Raw genomic sequence first — 25,182 nt, forward strand, 5'->3', positions numbered from 1 at the left:
GGTCTGTTTTCTTAACTTGGTCTACTATATATTGGTCTGTTTTCTTAACTTGGTCTACTATATATTAGTCTGTTTTCTTAACTTGGTCTACTATATATTGGTCTGTTTTCTTAACTTGGTCTACTATATATTGGTCTGTTTTCTTAACTTGGTCTACTATATATTGGTCTTTTTTCTTAACTTGGTCTACTATATATTAGTCTGTTTTCTTAACTTGGTCTACTATATATTAGTCTGTTTTCTTAACTTGGTCTACTATATATTAGTCTGTTTTCTTAACTTGGTCTACTATATATTAGTCTGTTTTCTTAACTTGGTCTACTATATATTAGTCTGTTTTCTTAACTTGGTCTACTATATATTAGTCTGTTTTCTTAACTTGGTCTACTATATATTGGTCTTTTTTCTTAACTTGGTCTACTATATATTGGTCTGTTTTCTTAACTTGGTCTACTATATATTGGTCTGTTTTCTTAACTTGGTCTACTATATATTGGTCTGTTTTCATAATTGTTCTACTATATATTGGTCTTTTTTCATAACTTGGTCTACTATATATTAGTCTGTTTTCTTAACTTGGTCTACTATATATTGGTCTTTTTTCTTAACTTGGTCTACTATATATTGGTCTGTTTTCTTAACTTGGTCTACTATATATTAGTCTGTTTTCTTAACTTGGTCTACTATATACAAGACTGTTTTCTTCAGCACGTTTTTACCAGACCAGAGAAGTGTCTTTCTGAGAAGTGCCATCTGTTTCATGCTATGTTATATTCCATACATAATATTTGTATTATGATGCCCTCTGTATTACACTGTGATAGTATCTGTTTGATCACTGAATGAATGTAACTATATCTGCAGTGGTTTTCTTTATGGGTAAACACCATCACATTGCAACTCAATTCAGAAGCAACAAAACAAGTGTTTCCATCACTGAAGGGTTTGTGTGATGGAGAGCAAGACTCCTCTTTATTCAATTAAATTACAACTGAATATAATCAAAGGGAAAAGGTCCTATAAGATAAACAGCAGTCATACATGGATCAACTTGTTGGTTGGAGGATATAGTGAAGAACAAACCATTTCATTACTCAAACTGTTAACAGATCCTCCACATCCCATTGTTTATGGATTTGACTAGATTAATGTTTCTCAAGCACTGGGCACGTACTCAGAAAGCGTCTCGGGAGGGGGGGGGGCCTGGTCGGTTTCTCAAGCACTGGGCACGTACTCAGAAAGCGTCTCGGGGGGGGGGGGGGGCCTGGTCGGTTTCTCAAGGGCACGTACTCAGAAAGCGTCTCGGGAGGGGAGGGGGGCCATGGTCGGTTTCTCAAGGGCACGTACTCAGAAAGCGTCTCGGGAGAGGGGGGGGCCTGGTCGGTTTCTCAAGGGCACGCACTCAGAAAGCGTCTCGGGGGGGGGGGGGGCCTGGTCGGTTTCTCAAGGGCACGTACTCAGAAAGCGTCTCGGGAGGGGGGGCCTGGTCGGTTTCTCAAGCACTGGGCACGTACTCAGAAAGCGTCTCGGGGGGGGGGGGGGGGGGGCCTGGTCGGTGTCTCAAGCACTGGGCACGTACTCAGAAAGTGTCTCGGGAGGGGGAGGGGGGGGGGGCCTGGTCGGTGTCTCAAGCACTGGGCACGTACTCAGAAAGTGTCTCGGGGGGGGGGGGGGCACGTACTCAGAAAGCATCTCGAGAGTAGGACTACAGATCCAGGATCAGCTCCCCCCATATCCAGTATATAATCAGAATGCTCTAAAAAGGGAAAACCTAGATCAGCGGTCCTACTCTGAGAAGCTTTATGGCCTGATCCTAGATCAGCGGTCCTACTCTGAGAAGCTTTATGACCTGATCCTAGATCAGCGGTCCTACTCTGAGAAGCTTTATGGCCTGATCCTAGATCAGCGGTCCTACTCTGAGAAGCTTTATGGCCTGATCCTAGATCAGCGGTCCTACTCTGAGAAGCTTTATGGCCTGATCCTAGATCAGCGGTCCTACTCTGAGAAGCTTTATGGCCTGATCCTAGATCAGCGGTCCTACTCTGAGAAGCTTTATGGCCTGATCCTAGATCAGCGGTCCTACTCTGAGAAGCTTTATGGCCTGATCCTAGATCAGCGGTCCTACTCTGAGAAGCTTTATGGCCTGATCCTAGATCAGCGGTCCTACTCTGAGAAGCTTTATGGCCTGAACCCTGAGACACACTGTAATGGTCCTGGTACAGAGACAGACACGGTACAGAGACAGACACGGTACAGAGACAGACACGGTACAGAGACAGACACGGTACAGAGACAGACTGTAAGGGTCCTGGTTTAGAGACAGACATGGTTTAGAGACACACTGTAATGGTCCTAGTTTAGAGACAGACACGGTACAGAGACACACTGTAATGGTCCTAGTTTAGAGAAAGACATGGTTGATCCGCCACAGACTGCTGTATACAGAGGGAAGAGCTTAACTTCAGTTCCACCTGAGGTCACAGACCAGCGCTATGTGGTCAGAGGGGTGTGAGACGCTGGGAAGGGCCTGACAGGTAGTGATCTCCTGGTGACTAGGCAGAGGGATCATCTGATCTACCTGCAGCACCCGCGGGTCCATGAAGATATAGTCCAGGCAACCGTGGAATCCCCCTACGTAGTTCGTATAGGCCGGCTCGCCGCAGGCGCTACTCAGCTGGAAGGGGTTGGAGACCTCCATGGGACAGAGCTCGTCCGGTCCGTTGGAGCTCCAGTCTGGGTGGGTGCTGTGCAGAACCCCCCGGTTCACCAGCTGGAAGACCCCCGAAGACGGGGTGCTGTTGAAGTCCCCGCAGAAGAGGAGCGAGGCGTCGGGGTAACTCTGGGTGATCACCTGCTGCAGCTGTTTCAGAGCTACTGACATCTGGACCAGACGCACATTCCCACCTGTGGCGGGGACAGAGAACTGTTGTAACGATGTGATGTGTTTATGGCTGGAATATGGACTTGATTCACACTAGTGTGCCAACTCAAACTGTGATAGGCTGGCTTGGATATTTAGTTTACAGCAACTCAAACTGTGATAGGCTGGCTTGGATATTTAGTTTACAGCAACTCAAACTGTGATAGGCTGGCTTGGATATTTAGTTTACAGCAACTCAAACTGTGATAGGCTGGCTTGGATATTTAGTTTACAGCAACTCAAACTGTGATAGGCTGGCTTGGATATTTAGTTTACAGCAACTCAAACTGTGATAGGCTGGCTTGGATATTTAGTTTACAGCAACTCAAACTGTGATAGGCTGGCTTGGATATTTAGTTTACAGCAACTCAAACTGTGATAGGCTGGCTTGGATATTTAGTTTACAGCAACTCAAACTGTGATAGGCTGGCTTGGATATTTAGTTTACAGCAACTCAAACTGTGATAGGCTGGCTTGGATATTTAGTTTACAGCAACTCAAACTGTGATAGGCTGGCTTGGATATTTAGTTTACAGCAACTCAAACTGTGATAGGCTGGCTTGGATATTTAGTTTACAGCAACTCAAACTGTGATAGGCTGGCTTGGATATTTAGTTTACAGCAACTCAAACTGTGATAGGCTGGCTTGGATATTTAATTTACAGCAACTCAAACTGTGATAGGCTGGCTTGGATATTTAATTTACAGCAACTCAAACTGTGATAGGCTGGCTTGGATATTTAGTTTACAGCAACTCAAACTGTGATAGGCTGGCTTGGATATTTAGTTTACAGCAACTCAAACTGTGATAGGCTGGCTTGGATATTTAGTTTACAGCAACTCAAACTGTGATAGGCTGGCTTGGATATTTAGTTTACAGCAACTCAAACTGTGATAGGCTGGCTTGGATATTTAGTTTACAGCAACTCAAACTGTGATAGGCTGGCTTGGATATTTAGTTTACAGCAACTCAAACTGTGATAGGCTGGCTTGGATATTTAGTTTACAGCAACTCAAACTGTGATAGGCTGGCTTGGATATTTAGTTTACAGCAACTCAAACTGTGATAGGCTGGCTTGGATATTTAATTTACAGCAACTCAAACTGTGATAGGCTGGCTTGGATATTTAGTTTACAGCAACTCAAACTGTGATAGGCTGGCTTGGATATTTAGTTTACAGCAACTCAAACTGTGATAGGCTGGCTTGGATATTTAGTTTACAGCAACTCAAACTGTGATAGGCTGGCTTGGATATTTAGTTTACAGCAACTCAAACTGTGATAGGCTGGCTTGGATATTTAGTTTACAGCAACTCAAACTGTGATAGGCTGGCTTGGATATTTAGTTTACAGCAACTCAAACTGTGATAGGCTGGCTTGGATATTTAGTTTACAGCAACTCAAACTGTGATAGGCTGGCTTGGATATTTAGTTTACAGCAACTCAAACTGTGATAGGCTGGCTTGGATATTTAGTTTACAGCAACTCAAACTGTGATAGGCTGGCTTGGATATTTAGTTTACAGCAACTCAAACTGTGATAGGCTGGCTTGGATATTTAGTTTACAGCAACTCAAACTGTGATAGGCTGGCTTGGATATTTAGTTTACAGCAACTCAAACTGTGATAGGCTGGCTTGGATATTTAGTTTACAGCAACTCAAACTGTGATAGGCTGGCTTGGATATTTAGTTTACAGCAACTCAAACTGTGATAGGCTGGCTTGGATATTTAGTTTACAGCAACTCAAACTGTGATAGGCTGGCTTGGATATTTAGTTTACAGCAACTCAAACTGTGATAGGCTGGCTTGGATATTTAGTTTACAGCAACTCAAACTGTGATAGGCTGGCTTGGATATTTAGTTTACAGCAACTCAAACTGTGATAGGCTGGCTTGGATATTTAGTTTACAGCAACTCAAACTGTGATAGGCTGGCTTGGATATTTAGTTTACAGCAACTCAAACTGTGATAGGCTGGCTTGGATATTTAGTTTACAGCAACTCAAACTGTGATAGGCTGGCTTGGATATTTAGTTTACAGCAACTCAAACTGTGATAGGCTGGCTTGGATATTTAGTTTACAGCAACTCAAACTGTGATAGGCTGGCTTGGATATTTAGTTTACAGCAACTCAAACTGTGATAGGCTGGCTTGGATATTTAGTTTACAGCAACTCAAACTGTGATAGGCTGGCTTGGATATTTAGTTTACAGCAACTCAAACTGTGATAGGCTGGCTTGGATATTTAGTTTACAGCAACTCAAACTGTGATAGGCTGGCTTGGATATTTAGTTTACAGCAACTCAAACTGTGATAGGCTGGCTTGGATATTTAGTTTACAGCAACTCAAACTGTGATAGGCTGGCTTGGATATTTAGTTTACAGCAACTCAAACTGTGATAGGCTGGCTTGGATATTTAATTTACAGCATGGTTCCAGCTTGGCTCAGTATGGTATGTGTAACCGGGCCAGCCCAGTAGTGTGAAATAGGTAATGTTGTGCTGCATAACACAACATGGGGTGTCAGGTAGCCTAGTGGTTAGAGGGGGGGGGGGGCAGGTAGCCTAGTGGTTAGAGGGGGGGGGGGGGGCAGGTAGCCTAGTGGTTAGAGGGGGGGGGGGGGGCAGGTAGCCTAGTGGTTAGAGGGGGGGGGGGGGGGGGGGGGGCAGGTAGCCTAGTGGTTAGAGGGGGGGGGGGGGGGGGGGGCAGGTAGCCTAGTGGTTAGAGGGGGGGGGGGGGGCAGGTAGCCTAGTGGTTAGAGGGGGGGTGGCAGGTAGCCTAGTGGTTAGAGGGGGGGGGGGGGGGGGGGCAGGTAGCCTAGTGGTTAGAGGGGGGGGGGGGGGGGGGGGGGCAGGTAGCCTAGTGGTTAGAGGGGGGGGGGGGGGCAGGTAGCCTAGTGGTTAGAGGGGGGGGGGCAGGTAGCCTAGTGGTTGGGGGGGGGGGGGGGGGGGGGGCAGGTAGCCTAGTGGTTAGAGGGGGGGGGGGGGGGCAGGTAGCCTAGTGGTTAGAGGGGGGGGGGGGGGGGCAGGTAGCCTAGTGGTTAGAGGGGGGGGGCAGGTAGCCTAGTGGTTAGAGGGGGGGGGGGGGGGGGGCAGGTAGCCTAGTGGTTAGAGGGGGGGGGGGGGGGGCAGGTAGCCTAGTGGTTAGAGGGGGGGGGGGGGCAGGTAGCCTAGTGGTTAGAGGGGGGGGTGGCAGGTAGCCTAGTGGTTAGAGGGGGGGGGGGCAGGTAGCCTAGTGGTTAGAGGGGGGGGGGGCAGGTAGCCTAGTGGTTAGAGGGGGGGTGGCAGGTAGCCTAGTGGTTAGAGGGGGGGGGGGGGGCAGGTAGCCTAGTGGTTAGAGGGGGGGTGGCAGGTAGCCTAGTGGTTAGAGGGGGGGGGGGGGGGGAGGTAGCCTAGTGGTTAGAGGGGGGGGGGGGGGGAGGTAGCCTAGTGGTTAGAGGGGGGGGGGGGGGGGGGCAGGTAGCCTAGTGGTTAGAGGGGGGGGGGCAGGTAGCCTAGTGGTTAGAGGGGGGGGGGGGCAGGTAGCCTAGTGGTTAGAGGGGGGGGGCAGGTAGCCTAGTGGTTAGAGGGGGGGGGGGCAGGTAGCCTAGTGGTTAGAGGGGGGGGGGGGCAGGTAGCCTAGTGGTTAGAGGGGGGGGGGCAGGTAGCCTAGTGGTTAGAGGGGGGGTGGCAGGTAGCCTAGTAGCTAGAGGGGGGGGGGGGGGGGCAGGTAGCCTAGTGGTTAGAGGGGGGGTGGCAGGTAGCCTAGTGGTTAGAGGGGGGGGTGGCAGGTAGCCTAGTGGTTAGAGGGGGGAGGGGGGGGGGGCAGGTAGCCTAGTGGTTAGAGGGGTGGGGGCGGGGGGGGGGGGGGGGGGCAGGTAGCCTAGTGGTTAGAGGGGGGGGGGGGCAGGTAGCCTAGTGGTTAGAGGGGGGGGTGGCAGGTAGCCTAGTGGTTAGAGGGGGGGGGGGGGGCAGGTAGCCTAGTGGTTAGAGGGGGGGGGGGGGGGGGCAGGTAGCCTAGTGGTTAGAGGGGGGGGGGGGGCAGGTAGCCTAGTGGTTAGAGGGGGGGGGGGGCAGGTAGCCTAGTGGTTAGAGGGGGGGGTGGCAGGTAGCCTAGTGGTTAGAGGGGGGGGGGGGGGCAGGTAGCCTAGTGGTTAGAGGGGGGGGGGGGGGCAGGTAGCCTAGTGGTTAGAGGGGGGGGGGGGCAGGTAGCCTAGTGGTTAGAGGGGGGGGGGGGGGGGCAGGTAGCCTAGTGGTTAGAGGGGGGGGGGGGGGGCAGGTAGCCTAGTGGTTAGAGGGGGGGGGGGCAGGTAGCCTAGTGGTTAGAGGGGGGGGTGGCAGGTAGCCTAGTGGTTAGAGGGGGGGGGGGGGGGGCAGGTAGCCTAGTGGTTAGAGGGGGGGGGGGGGGGGGCAGGTAGCCTAGTGGTTAGAGGGGGGGGGGGGGGCAGGTAGCCTAGTGGTTAGAGGGGGGGTGGCAGGTAGCCTAGTGGTTAGAGGGGGGGGGGGGGCAGGTAGCCTAGTGGTTAGAGGGGGGGGGGGGGGCAGGTAGCCTAGTGGTTAGAGGGGGGGGGGGCAGGTAGCCTAGTGGTTAGAGGGGGGGGTGGCAGGTAGCCTAGTGGTTAGAGGGGGGGGGGGGGCAGGTAGCCTAGTGGTTAGAGGGGGGGGGGGGGGGCAGGTAGCCTAGTGGTTAGAGGGGGGGGGGGGGGCAGGTAGCCTAGTGGTTAGAGGGGGGGGGGGGGCAGGTAGCCTAGTGGTTAGAGGGGGGGGGGGGGGGGCAGGTAGCCTAGTGGTTAGAGGGGGGGGGGGGCAGGTAGCCTAATGGTTAGAGGGGGGGGGGGGCAGGTGGCCTAGTGGTTAGAGGGGGGGGGGGGGGGGGCAGGTAGCCTAGTGGTTAGAGGGGGGGGGGGGGGCAGGTAGCCTAGTGGTTAGAGGGGGGGTGGCAGGTAGCCTAGTGGTTAGAGGGGGGGTGGCAGGTAGCCTAGTGGTTAGAGGGGGGGTGGCAGGTAGCCTAGTGGTTAGAGGGGGGGGGGGGGGGGGGGGGCAGGTAGCCTAGTGGTTAGAGGGGGGGGGGGGGCAGGTAGCCTAGTGGTTAGAGGGGGGGGGGGCAGGTAGCCTAGTGGTTAGAGGGGGGGGGGCAGGTAGCCTAGTGGTTAGAGGGGGGGGGGGGCAGGTAGCCTAGTGGTTAGAGGGAGGGGGGGGGGGGGGGGGGGGGCAGGTAGCCTAGTGGTTAGAGGGGGGGGGGCAGGTAGCCTAGTGGCTAGAGGGGGGGGGGGGCAGGTAGCCTAGTGGTTAGAGGGGGGGTGGCAGGTAGCCTAGTGGTTAGAGGGGGGGGGGGGCAGGTAGCCTAGTGGTTAGAGGGGGGGGGGGGCAGGTAGCCTAGTGGTTAGAGGGGGGGTGGCAGGTAGCCTAGTGGTTAGAGGGGGGGGGGGGGGGGGGGGCAGGTAGCCTAGTGGTTAGAGGGGGGGGGGGGGGGGGGGGGCAGGTAGCCTAGTGGTTAGAGGGGGGGGGGGGGCAGGTAGCCTAGTGGTTAGAGGGGGGGTGGCAGGTAGCCTAGTGGTTAGAGGGGGGGGGGGGGGCAGGTAGCCTAGTGGTTAGAGGGGGGGTGGCAGGTAGCCTAGTGGTTAGAGGGGGGGGGGGGGGGGGGGGGGGCAGGTAGCCTAGTGGTTAGAGGGGGGGGGGGGGGCAGGTAGCCTAGTGGTTAGAGGGGGGGGGGGGGGGCAGGTAGCCTAGTGGTTAGAGGGGGGGGGGGGGGCAGGTAGCCTAGTGGTTAGAGGGGGGGTGGCAGGTAGCCTAGTGGTTAGAGGGGGGGGGGGGGGGGCAGGTAGCCTAGTGGTTAGAGGGGGGGGGGGGGCAGGTAGCCTAGTGGTTAGAGGGGGGGGGGGCAGGTAGCCTAGTGGTTAGAGGGGGGGGTGGCAGGTAGCCTAGTGGCTAGAGGGGGGGGGGGGAAAGGTAGCCTAGTGGTTAGAGGGGGGGTGGCAGGTAGCCTAGTGGTTAGAGGGGGGGGGGGGGTGGGGGGGCAGGTAGCCTAGTGGTTAGAGGGGGGGGGGGGGGCAGGTAGCCTAGTGGTTAGAGGGGGGGGGGGGGCAGGTAGCCTAGTGGTTAGAGGGGGGGTGGCAGGTAGCCTAGTGGTTAGAGGGGGGGGGGGGGGGGGCAGGTAGCCTAGTGGTTAGAGGGGGGGGGGGCAGGTAGCCTAGTGGTTAGAGGGGGGGTGGCAGGTAGCCTAGTGGTTAGAGGGGGGGGGGGGGGCAGGTAGCCTAGTGGTTAGAGGGGGGGGGGGGGGCAGGTAGCCTAGTGGTTAGAGGGGGGGGGGGGGGGGGCAGGTAGCCTAGTGGTTAGAGGGGGGGGGGGGGCAGGTAGCCTAATGGTTAGAGGGGGGGGGGGCAGGTGGCCTAGTGGTTAGAGGGGGGGGGGGGGGGGGGGGGGGGGGCAGGTAGCCTAGTGGTTAGAGGGGGGGGGGGGGGGGGGCAGGTAGCCTAGTGGTTAGAGGGGGGGGGGGGGCAGGTAGCCTAGTGGTTAGAGGGGGGGGGGGGCAGGTAGCCTAGTGGTTAGAGGGGGGGTGGCAGGTAGCCTAGTGGTTAGAGGGGGGGGGGGGGCAGGTAGCCTAGTGGTTAGAGGGGGGGGGGCAGGTAGCCTAGTGGTTAGAGGGGGGGGGGCAGGTAGCCTAGTGGTTAGAGGGGGGGGGGGGCAGGTAGCCTAGTGGCTAGAGGGGGGGGGGGGCAGGTAGCCTAGTGGTTAGAGGGGGGGTGGCAGGTAGCCTAGTGGTTAGAGGGGGGGGGGGGGGCAGGTAGCCTAGTGGTTAGAGGGGGGGGGGGGGGCAGGTAGCCTAGTGGTTAGAGGGGGGGGGGTGGCAGGTAGCCTAGTGGTTAGAGGGGGGGGGGTGGCAGGTAGCCTAGTGGTTAGAGAGGGGGGGGGGGGCAGGTAGCCTAGTGGTTAGGGGGGGGGGGGGGGGGGCAGGTAGCCTAGTGGTTAGAGGGGGGGAGGGCAGGTAGCCTAGTGGTTAGAGGGGGGGGGCAGGTAGCCTAGTGGTTAGAGGGGGGGGTGGCAGGTAGCCTAGTGGTTAGAGGGGGGGGGGGGTGGCAGGTAGCCTAGTGGTTAGAGAGGGGGGGGGGGGGGCAGGTAGCCTAGTGGTTAGAGGGGGGGGGGGGTGGCAGGTAGCCTAGTGGTTAGAGGGGGGTGGGGGGGTGGCAGGTAGCCTAGTGGTTAGAGAGGGGGGGGGGGCAGGTAGCCTAGTGGTTAGAGGGGGGGGGGGGGGGGGCAGGTAGCCTAGTGGTTAGAGGGGGGGAGGGCAGGTAGCCTAGTGGTTAGAGGGGGGGGGGGGCAGGTAGCCTAGTGGTTAGAGGGGGGGGGCAGGTAGCCTAGTGGTTAGAGGGGGGGGGTGGCGGGTAGCCTAGTGGTTAGAGGGGGGGGGGGGGTGGCAGGTAGCCTAGTGGTTAGAGAGGGGGGGGGGGTGGCAGGTAGCCTAGTGGTTAGAGGGGGGGGGGTGGCAGGTAGCCTAGTGGTTAGAGGGGGGGGGGGGGGCAGGTAGCCTAGTGGTTAGAGGGGGGGGGGGGGCAGGTAGCCTAGTGGTTAGAGGGGGGGGGGGGCAGGTAGCCTAGTGGTTAGAGGGGGGGGGGGCAGGTAGCCTAGTGGTTAGAGGGGGGGGGGGGGGGGGGGGGGGGCAGGTAGCCTAGTGGTTAGAGGGGGGGGGGGGGGCAGGTAGCCTAGTGGTTAGAGGGGGGGTGGCAGGTAGCCTAGTGGTTAGAGGGGGGGGGGGGGGCAGGTAGCCTAGTGGTTAGAGGGGGGGTGGCAGGTAGCCTAGTGGTTAGAGGGGGGGGGGGGGGCAGGTAGCCTAGTGGTTAGAGGGGGGGGGGGGGGCAGGTAGCCTAGTGGTTAGAGGGGGGGGGGGGGGGGCAGGTAGCCTAGTGGTTAGAGGGGGGGGGGGGGGCAGGTAGCCTAGTGGTTAGAGGGGGGGGGGGTGGCAGGTAGCCTAGTGGTTAGAGGGGGGGGGGTGGCAGGTAGCCTAGTGGTTAGAGAGGGGGGGGGGGGGCAGGTAGCCTAGTGGTTAGGGGGGGGGGGGGGGGGGGGCAGGTAGCCTAGTGGTTAGAGGGGGGGAGGGCAGGTAGCCTAGTGGTTAGAGGGGGGGGGCAGGTAGCCTAGTGGTTAGAGGGGGGGGGGGGGTGGCAGGTAGCCTAGTGGTTAGAGAGGGGGGGGGGGGGCAGGTAGCCTAGTGGTTAGAGGGGGGGGGGGGGTGGCAGGTAGCCTAGTGGTTAGAGGGGGGTGGCAGGTAGCCTAGTGGTTAGAGAGGGGGGGGGGGGCAGGTAGCCTAGTGGTTAGAGGGGGGGGGGGGGGGGGCAGGTAGCCTAGTGGTTAGAGGGGGGGGAGGGCAGGTAGCCTAGTGGTTAGAGGGGGGGGGGGGGCAGGTAGCCTAGTGGTTAGAGGGGGGGGGCAGGTAGCCTAGTGGTTAGAGGGGGGGGGTGGCGGGTAGCCTAGTGGTTAGAGGGGGGGGGGGGGGTGGCGGGTAGCCTAGTGGTTAGAGAGGGGGGGGGGGTGGCAGGTAGCCTAGTGGTTAGAGGGGGGGGGGTGGCAGGTAGCCTAGTGGTTAGAGGGGGGGGGGGGGGCAGGTAGCCTAGTGGTTAGAGGGGGGGAGGGCAGGTAGCCTAGTGGTTAGAGGGGGGGGGCAGGTAGCCTAGTGGTTAGAGGGGGGGGGTGGCAGGTAGCCTAGTGGTTAGAGGGGGGGGGGGGGTGGCAGGTAGCCTAGTGGTTAGAGAGGGGGGGGGGGGGGGCAGGTAGCCTAGTGGTTAGAGGGGGGGGGGGGGTGGCAGGTAGCCTAGTGGTTAGAGGGGGGTGGGGGGTGGCAGGTAGCCTAGTGGTTAGAGGGGGGGGGGGGGGGGGCAGGTAGCCTAGTGGTTAGAGGGGGGGAGGGCAGGTAGCCTAGTGGTTAGAGGGGGGGAGGGCAGGTAGCCTAGTGGTTAGAGGGGGGGGGGGGCAGGTAGCCTAGTGGTTAGAGGGGGGGGGCAGGTAGCCTAGTGGTTAGAGGGGGGGGGTGGCGGGTAGCCTAGTGGTTAGAGGGGGGGGGGGGGTGGCAGGTAGCCTAGTGGTTAGAGAGGGGGGGGGGGTGGCAGGTAGCCTAGTGGTTAGAGGGGGGGGGGTGGCAGGTAGCCTAGTGGTTAGAGGGGGGGGGGGTGGCAGGTAGCCTAGTGGTTAGAGGGGGGGGGGGTGGCAGGTAGCCTAGTGGTTAGAGGGGGGGGTGGCAGGTAGCCTAGTGGTTAGAGGGGGGGGGGGTGGCAGGTAGCCTAGTGGTTAGAGGGGGGGGGGGTGGCAGGTAGCCTAGTGGTTAGAGGGGGGGGTGGCAGGTAGCCTAGTGGTTAGAGGGGGGGGGGGGTGGCAGGTAGCCTAGTGGTTAGAGGGGGGGGGGGGTGGCAGGTAGCCTAGTGGTTAGAGGGGGGGGGGGGGTGGCAGGTAGCCTAGTGGTTAGAGGGGGGGGGGGGGGCAGGTAGCCTAGTGGTTAGAGGGGGGGGGGGGGGGCAGGTAGCCTAGTGGTTAGAGGGGGGGGGGGGGGGGCAGGTAGCCTAGTGGTTAGAGGGGGGGGGGGCAGGTAGCCTAGTGGTTAGAGGGGGGGGGGGGGCAGGTAGCCTAGTGGTTAGAGGGGGGGGGGGGCAGGTAGCCTAGTGGTTAGAGGGGGGGGGGGGGGGCAGGTAGCCTAGTGGTTAGAGGGGGGGGGGGGCAGGTAGCCTAATGGTTAGAGGGGGGGGGGGGCAGGTGGCCTAGTGGTTAGAGGGGGGGGGGGGGGGGGGGCAGGTAGCCTAGTGGTTAGAGGGGGGGGGGGGGGGGGGGCAGGTAGCCTAGTGGTTAGAGGGGGGGGGGGGGGCAGGTAGCCTAGTGGTTAGAGGGGGGGGGGGGGGCAGGTAGCCTAGTGGTTAGAGGGGGGGGGGCAGGTAGCCTAGTGGTTAGAGGGGGGGGGGGGGCAGGTAGCCTAGTGGTTAGAGGGGGGGGGGGGGCAGGTAGCCTAGTGGTTAGAGGGGGGGTGGCAGGTAGCCTAGTGGTTAGAGGGGGGGGGGGGGGGGGGGCAGGTAGCCTAGTGGTTAGAGGGGGGGGGGGGGGGCAGGTAGCCTAGTGGTTAGAGGGGGGGGGGGCAGGTAGCCTAGTGGTTAGAGGGGGGGGGGGCAGGTAGCCTAGTGGTTAGAGGGGGGGGGGGGGCAGGTAGCCTAGTGGTTAGAGGGAGGGGAGGGGGGGGGGGGGGGGGGGGGGCCAGGTAGCCTAGTGGTTAGAGGGGGGGGGGCAGGTAGCCTAGTGGTTAGAGGGGGGGGGGCAGGTAGCCTAGTGGTTAGAGGGGGGGGGGGGGCAGGTAGCCTAGTGGTTAGAGGGGGGGGGGGGGCAGGTAGCCTAATGGTTAGAGGGGGGGGGGGGCAGGTGGCCTAGTGGTTAGAGGGGGGGGGGGGGGGGGGGGGCAGGTAGCCTAGTGGTTAGAGGGGGGGGGGGGGGGGGGGCAGGTAGCCTAGTGGTTAGAGGGGGGGGGGGGGCAGGTAGCCTAGTGGTTAGAGGGGGGGGGGGCAGGTAGCCTAGTGGTTAGAGGGGGGGGGGCAGGTAGCCTAGTGGTTAGAGGGGGGGGGGGGGCAGGTAGCCTAGTGGTTAGAGGGGGGGGTGGCAGGTAGCCTAGTGGTTAGAGGGGGGGTGGCAGGTAGCCTAGTGGTTAGAGGGGGGGGGGGGGGGGGGCAGGTAGCCTAGTGGTTAGAGGGGGGGGGGGGCAGGTAGCCTAGTGGTTAGAGGGAGGGGGGGGGGGGGGGGGGGGGCAGGTAGCCTAGTGGTTAGAGGGGGGGGGGCAGGTAGCCTAGTGGTTAGAGGGGGGGGGGGCAGGTAGCCTAGTGGCTAGAGGGGGGGGGGGGCAGGTAGCCTAGTGGTTAGAGGGGGGGTGGCAGGTAGCCTAGTGGTTAGAGGGGGGGGGGGGGGGGGCAGGTAGCCTAGTGGTTAGAGGGGGGGGGGGCAGGTAGCCTAGTGGTTAGAGGGGGGGTGGCAGGTAGCCTAGTGGTTAGAGGGGGGGGGGGCAGGTAGCCTGGTGGTTAGGGGGGGGGGGCAGGTAGCCTAGTGGTTAGAGGGGGGGTGGCAGGTAGCCTAGTGGTTAGAGGGGGGGTGGCAGGTAGCCTAGTGGTTAGAGGGGGGGGGGGGGGGTGGCAGGTAGCCTAGTGGTTAGAGGGGGGGTGGCAGGTAGCCTAGTGGTTAGAGGGGGGGTGGCAGGTAGCCTAGTGGTTAGAGGGGGGTGGCAGGTAGCCTAGTGGTTAGAGGGGGGGGGGGGCAGGTAGCCTAGGGGTTAGAGGGGGGGGGGGGTTGCAGGTAGCCTAGTGGTTAGAGGGGGGGAGGCAGGTAGCCTAGTGGTTAGAGGGGGGGAGGCAGGTAGCCTAGTGGTTGGAGGGGAGGAGGCAGGTAGCCTAGTGGTTAGAGGGGGGGGGGTGGGGTGGCAGGTAGCCTGGTGGTTAGAGGGGGGGGGTGGCAGGTAGCCTAGTGGTTAGAGGGGGGGGTGGCAGGTAGCCTAGTGGTTAGAGGGGGGGGGGGGGTGGCAGGTAGCCTAGTGGTTAGAGGGGGGGAGGCAGGTAGCCTAGTGGTTAGAGGGGGGGGTGGCAGGTAGCCTAGTGGTTAGAGGGGGGGGGGGGGGGGGGGTGGCAGGTAGCCTAGTGGTTAGAGGGGGGGGGGGGGGGGCAGGTAGCCTAGTGGTTAGAGGGGGGGGGGGGCAGGTAGCCTAGTGGTTAGAGGGGGGGGGGGGGCAGGTAGCCTAGTGGTTAGAGGGGGGTGGCAGGTAGCCTAGTGGTTAGAGGGGGGGTGGTGGCAGGTAGCCTAGTGGTTAGAGGGGGGGGGGGTGGCAGGTAGCCTAGTGGTTAGAGGGGGGGTGGCAGGTAGCCTAGTGGTTAGAGGGGGGTGGTGGCAGGTAGCCTAGTGGTTAGAGGGGGGGGGGGGTGGCAGGTAGCCTAGTGGTTAGAGGGGGGGGGGGGGTGGCAGGTAGCCTAGTGGTTAGAGGGGGGGGGTGGCAGGTAGCCTAGTGGTTAGAGGGGGGGGGGGTGGCAGGTAGCCTAGTGGTTAGAGGGGGGGGGGGTGGCAGGTAGCCTAGTGGTTAGAGGGGGGGGGGTGGCAGGTAGCCTAGTGGTTAGAGGGGGGGGGGGTGGCAGGTAGCCTAGTGGTTAGAGGGGGGGGGGGGTGGCAGGTAGCCTAGTGGTTAGAGGGGGGGGGGGGGTGGCAGGTAGCCTAGTGGTTAGAGGGGGGGGGGGGGGGCAGGTAGCCTAGTGGTTAGAGGGGGGGGGGGGGGCAGGTAGCCTAGTGGTTAGAGGGGGGGGGGGGGGCAGGTAGCCTAGTGGTTAGAGGGGGGGGGGCAGGTAGCCTAGTGGTTAGAGGGGGGGGGGGGCAGGTAGCCTAGTGGTTAGAGGGGGGGGGGGGCAGGTAGCCTAGTGGTTAGAGGGGGGGGGGGGGCAGGTAGCCTAGTGGTTAGAGGGGGGGGGGGGGCAGGTAGCCTAAGTGGTTAGAGGGGGGGGGGGGCAGGTGGCCTAGTGGTTAGAGGGGGGGGGGGGGGGGGCAGGTAGCCTAGTGGTTAGAGGGGGGGGGGGGGGGGGGGGCAGGTAGCCTAGTGGTTAGAGGGGGGGGGGGGGGGGCAGGTAGCCTAGTGGTTAGAGGGGGGGGGGGCAGGTAGCCTAGTGGTTAGAGGGGGGGGGGGGGCAGGTAGCCTAGTGGTTAGAGGGGGGGGTGGCAGGTAGCCTAGTGGTTAGAGGGGGGGGGTGGCAGGTAGCCTAGTGGTTAGAGGGGGGGGGGGGGGGGGGGCAGGTAGCCTAGTGGTTAGAGGGGGGGGGGGGGGGCAGGTAGCCTAGTGGTTAGAGGGGGGGGGGGGCAGGTAGCCTAGTGGTTAGAGGGGGGGGGGCAGGTAGCCTAGTGGTTAGAGGGGGGGGGGGGCAGGTAGCCTAGTGGTTAGAGGGAGGGGAGGGGGGGGGGGGGGGGGGGGGGGCCAGGTAGCCTAGTGGTTAGAGGGGGGGGGGCAGGTAGCCTAGTGGTTAGAGGGGGGGGGGCAGGTAGCCTAGTGGTTAGAGGGGGGGGGGGGCAGGTAAGCCTAGTGGTTAGAGGGGGGGGGGGCAGGTGGCCTAGTGGTTAGAGGGGGGGGGGGGGGGGGGGGGGGGGCAGGTAGCCTAGTGGTTAGAGGGGGGGGGGGGGGGGGGGGGGCAGGTAGCCTAGTGGTTAGAGGGGGGGGGGGGGCAGGTAGCCTAGTGGTTAGAGGGGGGGGGGCAGGTAGCCTAGTGGTTAGAGGGGGGGGGGCAGGTAGCCTAGTGGTTAGAGGGGGGGGGGGGGCAGGTAGCCTAGTGGTTAGAGGGGGGGTGGCAGGTAGCCTAGTGGTTAGAGGGGGGGGTGGCAGGTAGCCTAGTGGTTAGAGGGGGGGGGGGGCAGGTAGCCTAGTGGTTAGAGGGAGGGGGGGGGGGGGGGGGGGGGGGGGCAGGTAGCCTAGTGGTTAGAGGGGGGGGGGCAGGTAGCCTAGTGGTTAGAGGGGGGGGGGGCAGGTAGCCTAAGTGGCTAGAGGGGGGGGGGGGGCAGGTAGCCTAGTGGTTAGAGGGGGGGTGGCAGGTAGCCTAGTGGTTAGAGGGGGGGGGGGGGGGGCAGGTAGCCTAGTGGTTAGAGGGGGGGGGGGCAGGTAGCCTAGTGGTTAGAGGGGGGGTGGCAGGTAGCCTAGTGGTTAGAGGGGGGGGGGGGCAGGTAGCCTGGTGGTTAGGGGGGGGGGGCAGGTAGCCTAGTGGTTAGAGGGGGGGGTGGCAGGTAGCCTAGTGGTTAGAGGGGGGGTGGCAGGTAGCCTAGTGGTTAGAGGGGGGGGGGGGGGGGTGGCAGGTAGCCTAGTGGTTAGAGGGGGGGGTGGCAGGTAGCCTAGTGGTTAGAGGGGGGGGTGGCAGGTAGCCTAGTGGTTAGAGGGGGGGTGGCAGGTAGCCTAGTGGTTAGAGGGGGGGGGGGGGCAGGTAGCCTAGTGGTTAGAGGGGGGGGGGGTTGCAGGTAGCCTAGTGGTTAGAGGGGGGGAGGCAGGTAGCCTAGTGGTTAGAGGGGGGGAGGCAGGTAGCCTAGTGGTTGGAGGGGAGGAGGCAGGTAGCCTAGTGGTTAGAGGGGGGGGGGTGGGGTGGCAGGTAGCCTGGTGGTTAGAGGGGGGGGGTGGCAGGTAGCCTAGTGGTTAGAGGGGGGGGTGGCAGGTAGCCTAGTGGTTAGAGGGGGGGGGGGTGGCAGGTAGCCTAGTGGTTAGAGGGGGGGAGGCAGGTAGCCTAGTGGTTAGAGGGGGGGGTGGCAGGTAGCCTAGTGGTTAGAGGGGGGGGGGGGGGGGTGGCAGGTAGCCTAGTGGTTAGAGGGGGGGGGGGGGGGCAGGTAGCCTAGTGGTTAGAGGGGGGGGGGGGGCAGGTAGCCTAGTGGTTAGAGGGGGGGGGGGGCAGGTAGCCTAGTGGTTAGAGGGGGGTGGCAGGTAGCCTAGTGGTTAGAGGGGGGTGGTGGCAGGTAGCCTAGTGGTTAGAGGGGGGGGGGGTGGCAGGTAGCCTAGTGGTTAGAGGGGGGGTGGCAGGTAGCCTAGTGGTTAGAGGGGGGTGGTGGCAGGTAGCCTAGTGGTTAGAGGGGGGGGGGGTGGCAGGTAGCCTAGTGGTTAGAGGGGGGGGGGGGTGGCAGGTAGCCTAGTGGTTAGAGGGGGGGGGGGGGGTGGCAGGTAGCCTAGTGGTTAGAGGGGGGGGGGGGTGGCAGGTAGCCTAGTGGTTAGAGGGGGGGGGGTGGCAGGTAGCCTAGTGGTTAGGTGGCAGGTAGCCTAGTGGTTAGAGGGGGGGGGGTGGCAGGTAGCCTAGTGGTTAGAGGGGGGGGGGGGGTGGCAGGTAGCCAAGTGGTTAGAGGGGGGGTGGCAGGTAGCCTAGTGGTTAGAGGGGGGGGGGGGGGGTGGCAGGTAGCCTAGTGGTTAGAGGGGGGGGGGGGGGTGGCAGGTAGCCTAGTGGTTAGAGGGGGGGGGTGGCAGGTAGCCTAGTGGTTAGAGGGGTGGGGGGGGTGGCAGGTAGCCTAGTGGTTAGAGGGGGGGGGGGGGGGGGTGGCAGGTAGCCTAGTGGTTAGAGGGGGGGGGGGGGGGGTGGCAGGTAGCCTAGTGGTTAGAGGGGGGGGGGGGTGGCAGGTAGCCTAGTGGTTAGAGGGGGGGGGGGCAGGTAGCCTGGTGGTTAGGGGGGGGGGGGGGGCAGGTAGCCTAGTGGTTAGAGGGGGGTGGCAGGTAGCCTAGTGGTTAGAGGGGGGGTGGCAGGTAGCCTAGTGGTTAGAGGGGGGGGGGGGCAGGTAGCCTAGTGGTTAGAGGGGGGGGGGGGCAGGTAGCCTAGTGGTTAGAGGGGGGTGGCAGGTAGCCTAGTGGTTAGAGGGGGGTGGTGGCAGGTAGCCTAGTGGTTAGAGGGGGGGGGGGGTGGCAGGTAGCCTGGTGGTTAGAGGGGGGTGGCAGGTAGCCTAGTGGTTAGAGGGGGGTGGTGGCAGGTAGCCTAGTGGTTAGAGGGGGGGGGGGTGGCAGGTAGCCTAGTGGTTAGAGGGGGGGGGGGGGTGGCAGGTAGCCTAGTGGTTAGAGGGGGGGGGGGGGGGTGGCAGGTAGCCTAGTGGTTAGAGGGGGGGGGGGGGTGGCAGGTAGCCTAGTGGTTAGAGGGGGGGGGGGTGGCAGGTAGCCTAGTGGTTAGGTGGCAGGTAGCCTAGTGGTTAGAGGGGGGGGGGTGGCAGGTAGCCTAGTGGTTAGAGGGGGGGGGGGGGGTGGCAGGTAGCCTAGTGGTTAGAGGGGGGGTGGCAGGTAGCCTAGTGGTTAGAGGGGGGGGGGGGGGGGGTGGCAGGTAGCCTAGTGGTTAGAGGGGGGGGGGGGGGGTGGCAGGTAGCCTAGTGGTTAGAGGGGGGGGGGTGGCAGGTAGCCTAGTGGTTAGAGGGGTGGGGGGGGTGGCAGGTAGCCTAGTGGTTAGAGGGGGGGGGGGGGGGGGGGTGGCAGGTAGCCTAGTGGTTAGAGGGGGGGGGGGGGGGGGTGGCAGGTAGCCTAGTGGTTAGAGGGGGGGGGGGGGTGGCAGGTAGCCTAGTGGTTAGAGGGGGGGGGGGCAGGTAGCCTGGTGGTTAGGGGGGGGGGGGGGCAGGTAGCCTAGTGGTTAGAGGGGGGTGGCAGGTAGCCTAGTGGTTAGAGGGGGGGTGGCAGGTAGCCTAGTGGTTAGAGGGGGGGGGGGGGGGGGGGGGGCAGGTAGCCTAGTGGTTAGAGGGGGGTTGGCAGGTAGCCTAGTGGTTAGAGGGGGGTTGGCAGGTAGCCTAGTGGTTAGAGGGGGGTTGGCAGGTAGCCTAGTGGTTAGAGGGGGGGTGGCAGGTAGCCTAGTGGTTAGAGGGGGGGGGGCAGGTAGAGGGGGGGGGGGGGTAGCCTAGTGGTTAGAGGGGGGGGGGGGGTTGCAGGTAGCCTAGTGGTTAGAGGGGGGGAGGCAGGTAGCCTAGTGGTTAGAGGGGGGGGGTGGCAGGTAGCCTAGTGGTTAGAGGGGGGGGTGGCAGGTAGCCTAGTGGTTAGAGGGGGGGGGGGGGGGGTGGCAGGTAGCCTAGTGGTTAGAGGGGGGGGGGGTGGCAGGTAGCCTAGTGGTTAGAGGGGTGGGGGGGGTGGCAGGTAGCCTAGTGGTTAGAGGGGGGGGGGGGGGTGGCAGGTAGCCTAGTGGTTAGAGGGGGGGGGGGGGGTGGCAGGTAGCCTAGTGGTTAGAGGGGGGGGGGGGGGTGGCAGGTAGCCTAGTGGTTAGAGGGGGGGGGGGCAGGTAGCCTGGTGGTTAGGGGGGGGGGGGGGGCAGGTAGCCTAGTGGTTAGAGGGGGGGTGGCAGGTAGCCTAGTGGTTAGAGGGGGGGTGGCAGGTAGCCTAGTGGTTAGAGGGGGGGGGGGGGGGGGGGGCAGGTAGCCTAGTGGTTAGAGGGGGGGGTGGCAGGTAGCCTAGTGGTTAGAGGGGGGTTGGCAGGTAGCCTAGTGGTTAGAGGGGGGTTGGCAGGTAGCCTAGTGGTTAGAGGGGGGGTGGCAGGTAGCCTAGTGGTTAGAGGGGGGGGGGGGGGGGGCAGGTAGAGGGGGGGGGGGGGGGGGGTAGCCTAGTGGTTAGAGGGGGGGGGGTGGCAGGTAGCCTAGTGGTTAGGTGGCAGGTAGCCTAGTGGTTAGAGGGGGGGGGGGTGGCAGGTAGCCTAGTGGTTAGAGGGGGGGGGGGGGGTGGCAGGTAGCCTAGTGGTTAGAGGGGGGGTGGCAGGTAGCCTAGTGGTTAGAGGGGGGGGGGGGGGGGGTGGCAGGTAGCCTAGTGGTTAGAGGGGGGGGGGGGGGGTGGCAGGTAGCCTAGTGGTTAGAGGGGGGGGGTGGCAGGTAGCCTAGTGGTTAGAGGGGTGGGGGGGGTGGCAGGTAGCCTAGTGGTTAGAGGGGGGGGGGGGGGGGGGTGGCAGGTAGCCTAGTGGTTAGAGGGGGGGGGGGGGGGGGTGGCAGGTAGCCTAGTGGTTAGAGGGGGGGGGGGGGTGGCAGGTAGCCTAGTGGTTAGAGGGGGGGGGGGGCAGGTAGCCTGGTGGTTAGGGGGGGGGGGGGGGCAGGTAGCCTAGTGGTTAGAGGGGGGTGGCAGGTAGCCTAGTGGTTAGAGGGGGGGGTGGCAGGTAGCCTAGTGGTTAGAGGGGGGGGGGGGGGGGGGGGGGGGGCAGGTAGCCTAGTGGTTAGAGGGGGGTTGGCAGGTAGCCTAGTGGTTAGAGGGGGGTTGGCAGGTAGCCTAGTGGTTAGAGGGGGGTTGGCAGGTAGCCTAGTGGTTAGAGGGGGGTGGCAGGTAGCCTAGTGGTTAGAGGGGGGGGGCAGGTAGAGGGGGGGGGGGGGTAGCCTAGTGGTTAGAGGGGGGGGGGGGTTGCAGGTAGCCTAGTGGTTAGAGGGGGGGAGGCAGGTAGCCTAGTGGTTAGAGGGGGGGGTGGCAGGTAGCCTAGTGGTTAGAGGGGGGGGGTGGCAGGTAGCCTAGTGGTTAGAGGGGGGGGGGGGGGGGTGGCAGGTAGCCTAGTGGTTAGAGGGGGGGGGGGGTGGCAGGTAGCCTAGTGGTTAGAGGGGTGGGGGGGGTGGCAGGTAGCCTAGTGGTTAGAGGGGGGGGGGGGGGGTGGCAGGTAGCCTAGTGGTTAGAGGGGGGGGGGGGGGTGGCAGGTAGCCTAGTGGTTAGAGGGGGGGGGGGGGGTGGCAGGTAGCCTAGTGGTTAGAGGGGGGGGGGGGCAGGTAGCCTGGTGGTTAGGGGGGGGGGGGGGGCAGGTAGCCTAGTGGTTAGAGGGGGGGGTGGCAGGTAGCCTAGTGGTTAGAGGGGGGGGTGGCAGGTAGCCTAGTGGTTAGAGGGGGGGGGGGGGGGGGGGGGCAGGTAGCCTAGTGGTTAGAGGGGGGGTGGCAGGTAGCCTAGTGGTTAGAGGGGGGTTGGCAGGTAGCCTAGTGGTTAGAGGGGGGTTGGCAGGTAGCCTAGTGGTTAGAGGGGGGTGGCAGGTAGCCTAGTGGTTAGAGGGGGGGGGGGGGGGGGGCAGGTAGAGGGGGGGGGGGGGGGGGGTAGCCTAGTGGTTAGAGGGGGGGGGGGGTTGCAGGTAGCCTAGTGGTTAGAGGGGGGGAGGCAGGTAGCCTAGTGGTTAGAGGGGGGGAGGCAGGTAGCCTAGTGGTTAGAGGGGGGGGTGGCAGGTAGCCTAGTGGTTAGAGGGGAGGAGGCAGGTAGCCTAGTGGTTAGAGGGGGGGGGGGTGGGGTGGCAGGTAGCCTGGTGGTTAGAGGGGGGGGGTGGCAGGTAGCCTAGTGGTTAGAGGGGGGGGTGGCAGGTAGCCTAGTGGTTAGAGGGGGGGGGGGGGGGGGTGGCAGGTAGCCTAGTGGTTAGGGGGGGGGGGGGGGGGGTGGCAGGTAGCCTAGTGGTTAGAGGGGGGGGTGGCAGGTAGCCTAGTGGTTAGAGGGGGGGTGGCAGGTAGCCTAGTGGTTAGAGGGGGGGGGGGGGGTGGCAGGTAGCCTGGTGGTTAGAGGGGGGGGGGGGGGGGGGGGCAGGTAGCCTAGTGGTTAGAGGGGGGGAGGCAGGTAGCCTAGTGGTTAGAGGGGGGGAGGCAGGTAGCCTAGTGGTTAGAGGGGGGGGGGGGTGGGGTGGCAGGTAGCCTGGTGGTTAGAGGGGGGGGGGGGGTGGCAGGTAGCCTAGTGGTTAGAGGGGGGGGTGGCAGGTAGCCTAGTGGTTAGAGGGGGGGGGGGGGTGGCAGGTAGCCTAGTGGTTAGAGGGGGGGGGTGGGGTGGCAGGTAGCCTGGTGGTTAGAGGGGGGGGGGGTGGCAGGTAGCCTAGTGGTTAGAGGGGGGGGGGGGGTGGCAGGTAGCCTAGTGGTTAGAGGGGGGGGGTGGCAGGTAGCCTAGTGGTTAGAGGGGGGGGGGGGTGGCAGGTAGCCTAGTGGTTAGAGAGGGGGGGTGGTGGCAGGTAGCCTAGTGGTTAGAGGGGGGGGGGTGGCAGGTAGCCTAGTGGTTAGAGGGGGGGGGGGGGGGGGCAGGTAGCCTAGTGGTTAGAGGGGGGGGGGGGGTGGCAGGTAGCCTAGTGGTTAGAGGGGGGGGGGGGGTGGCAGGTAGCCTAGTGGTTAGAGGGGGGGGGTGGCAGGTAGCCTAGTGGTTAGAGGGGGGGTGGCAGGTAGCCTAGTGGTTAGAGGGGGGGTGGCAGGTAGCCTAGTGGTTAGAGGGGGGGGGGGGGCAGGTAGCCTAGTGGTTAGAGGGGGGGGGGTGGCAGGTAGCCTAGTGGTTAGAGGGGGGGGGGGGGTGGCAGGTAGCCTAGTGGTTAGAGAGGGGGGGTGGTGGCAGGTAGCCTAGTGGTTAGAGGGGGGGGGGGTGGCAGGTAGCCTAGTGGTTAGAGGGGGGGGGGGGGGGGGCAGGTAGCCTAGTGGTTAGAGGGGGGGGGGGGTGGCAGGTAGCCTAGTGGTTAGAGGGGGGGGGGGGTGGCAGGTAGCCTAGTGGTTAGAGGGGGGGGGTGGCAGGTAGCCTAGTGGTTAGAGGGGGGGTGGCAGGTAGCCTAGTGGTTAGAGGGGGGGTGGCAGGTAGCCTAGTGGTTAGAGGGGGGGGGGGGCAGGTAGCCTAGTGGTTAGCGGGGAGGTGGCAGGTAGCCTAGTGGTTAGAGCGTTGGACTAGTAACCGAAAGGTTGCTAGATCGAATCCCGAGCTGACAAGAAAAAGTAATAAGTAATAAGCTAGGCTGTAACTAGTGTAGTAACGTACTGCCGATACACAATAACACTTTACCTTTGGGATGCCAGTAGAGGTGGGTGTTGGCAACACAAATCTTCTTGAATGTATCGTTCAGATAGTGAAGGACACTCACCTAGAGAGAACGTAAGATCTTAGCCAAGCAGAGTCAAACTGAGGAGAGCGAGCAACACACACACACACACACACACACACACACACACACACACACACACACACACACACACACACACACACACACACAGAGAGAGAGAGATCCTTGAGGGCCTCGGATCCCAACCGGAGCCAACACGCACCATATTACTGTACCTGTAGTGTGGTAGATCTCTGCATCACCTTCTCCTTCAAGGCAGGGTTGCTGTTCACTCTGTCCAACAGTTCTTCGTGTATAGGGTCTGACGTCAGCGCTTCGCTCAGCATGATGTCGTGTTGACTGAGTAGTTTAAACTTTGACCTCCTGTAGTAGGTGGCCAAACCTTCGTGCTGCTTCTCCTTAATCCTGAAGACCCCGTCGAAGCCGAACGCATCCAGGGCCGGAGACAGACTGTCCGAGAACACGTTTTTATCCACTTCCTGAAGACAGATGACGTCAGCGTTATAGCCGGACAGTTCTTTTTTTATCAGACTTTGCCTGTAGTCCAGTTCCAATGCGTAGGGAGTACAATAAGGGTACAGGACGGTTTTGGAGAGGTCTGTTTGTGCGTAAACGTCAGCTAAGATGTTGTATGACACTACTCTGATGGTCATGTCATCTGTGACCTTGTTGGTGTACATGTGTCTGTTGTCAAAGGTACAGGAACCAGGCCCTGCCTCGACTGTACCGGTGGTTACTAACTCCTTGTCCATCCCACACCGTTTGCCGTCACCCGGCGTGCATGTCAGTTTAAGCTTGGAGCCAATGTCCATATTTGAGGGAATAAACACCCGTTCGCTCCCCGCCTCGGTCCAACCGTTCTCTCCTCGACGCTCCTCGTCACCTGCACCGGACTTGCTCTCCTTGAACCATTTAAACCGACAGTCTTTCAAATCCCCGAATTCTACCTTGAGCTTCGGGCACACGGGGAACCCGGCCAGCAGAGAAGCGGGCAGCTCTGCCGTGGTGAATGTGGGAGGGTTCCTCTCCACTGTGTACTTACTGTCCCCCACGTGTAAAACTGCCCCATCCTGCCAGGCATCGGAGTTTATAGCATCCTCTGCCACAAAGTCTCCGTTGTAGTACAACCTCACCGCTGCAGCGGGCTCCTGGGCGTCTGTGGGCGCGCCTTTGTTTTTCTTATATTTTTTAGCTTTGCCCTGGCCCTTGATGATACTGTTTGCGATCCGTGCCAGTGCTTTGCCTAGCTCCTCCGTCTGGTCCCTGAGCATGTGTTTGTTACTCCCATCAAGGACGAAGGAAATAGTGAGTTTGGATTCCCACGGGACACATCTTACCACGGCTCGATCCATTCTCCTGTAAAACCGACAAATGATGTTGTAGTTACCCCTCGTCGAGATGGGCACGGTGTTTCGGAGAAATAATCTGGACGCGGTTGTCAAATAGTTTAACATAAGGCCTAGCGCATGAGTGGACAAATAGTCCGCTGTAAGAATTGCTAGCTAGTGGAGCGAAAGCGGTGATCTGAAACGTCAAACGTCTAATTCAACAACCAAGCATCCAGTAGCTTCCGTTTTCAGAGTAGCAGATTCGATTATGTTTATGTTTATTGCATAAACTATACTATGAACGTTAAATAGGGCTGAACATAGTATTTATTTTTTAAATTACCATCTCATTCCTTACCACTAAATTTATCACGTATTTCGATCATTTCCACGATAGTACTCACTATTTTTCTCAACTTCTTCTTTTTAACCCAATGGTAAACCTCTTCTAACATATAGCACATACTGCCACCTAGTGTAGACTAGGGGTGTTCTACAAACCTGTTCCTAAGGGAAGGTGTGTGTGGGTTTCTTTGACATATAGTGGACACATTTTTTTGGCAGCTAGAATTGTAGACATACACACCCCTCCCTGAAAGTGGCGTTGGAGTGAACTCTAGTAGCTAGCAAATACCCTAATGCTAACTCCTCCTCCCCACCCTCCCCATTGCCCTCTTATTACAGGATGTGCTAGTTATTTA

General features: G+C 61.3%; 1 protein-coding gene across 1 annotated transcript; it reads right to left on the reverse strand.

Moving 5' to 3' along the window:
• Nucleotides 1-1,611: 1,611 nt before the first annotated feature.
• Nucleotides 1,612-24,844, reverse strand: pde12 (phosphodiesterase 12). The gene is made up of 3 exons (XM_055869982.1): nt 23,369-24,844; nt 23,096-23,174; nt 1,612-2,904 (listed from the first exon to the last, which is right to left on the reverse strand). The coding sequence occupies exons 1-3, from the start codon at nt 24,605-24,607 to the stop codon at nt 2,462-2,464; spliced, it is 1,761 nt and encodes a 586-aa protein (XP_055725957.1). The 5' UTR covers nt 24,608-24,844; the 3' UTR covers nt 1,612-2,461.
• Between the last annotated feature and the right edge of the window lie 338 nt (nt 24,845-25,182).

The sequence above is a fragment of the Salvelinus fontinalis genome, chromosome 18, assembly GCF_029448725.1.
Source record: "Salvelinus fontinalis isolate EN_2023a chromosome 18, ASM2944872v1, whole genome shotgun sequence".
In the NCBI taxonomy this organism is placed as follows: Eukaryota; Metazoa; Chordata; class Actinopteri; order Salmoniformes; family Salmonidae; genus Salvelinus; species Salvelinus fontinalis.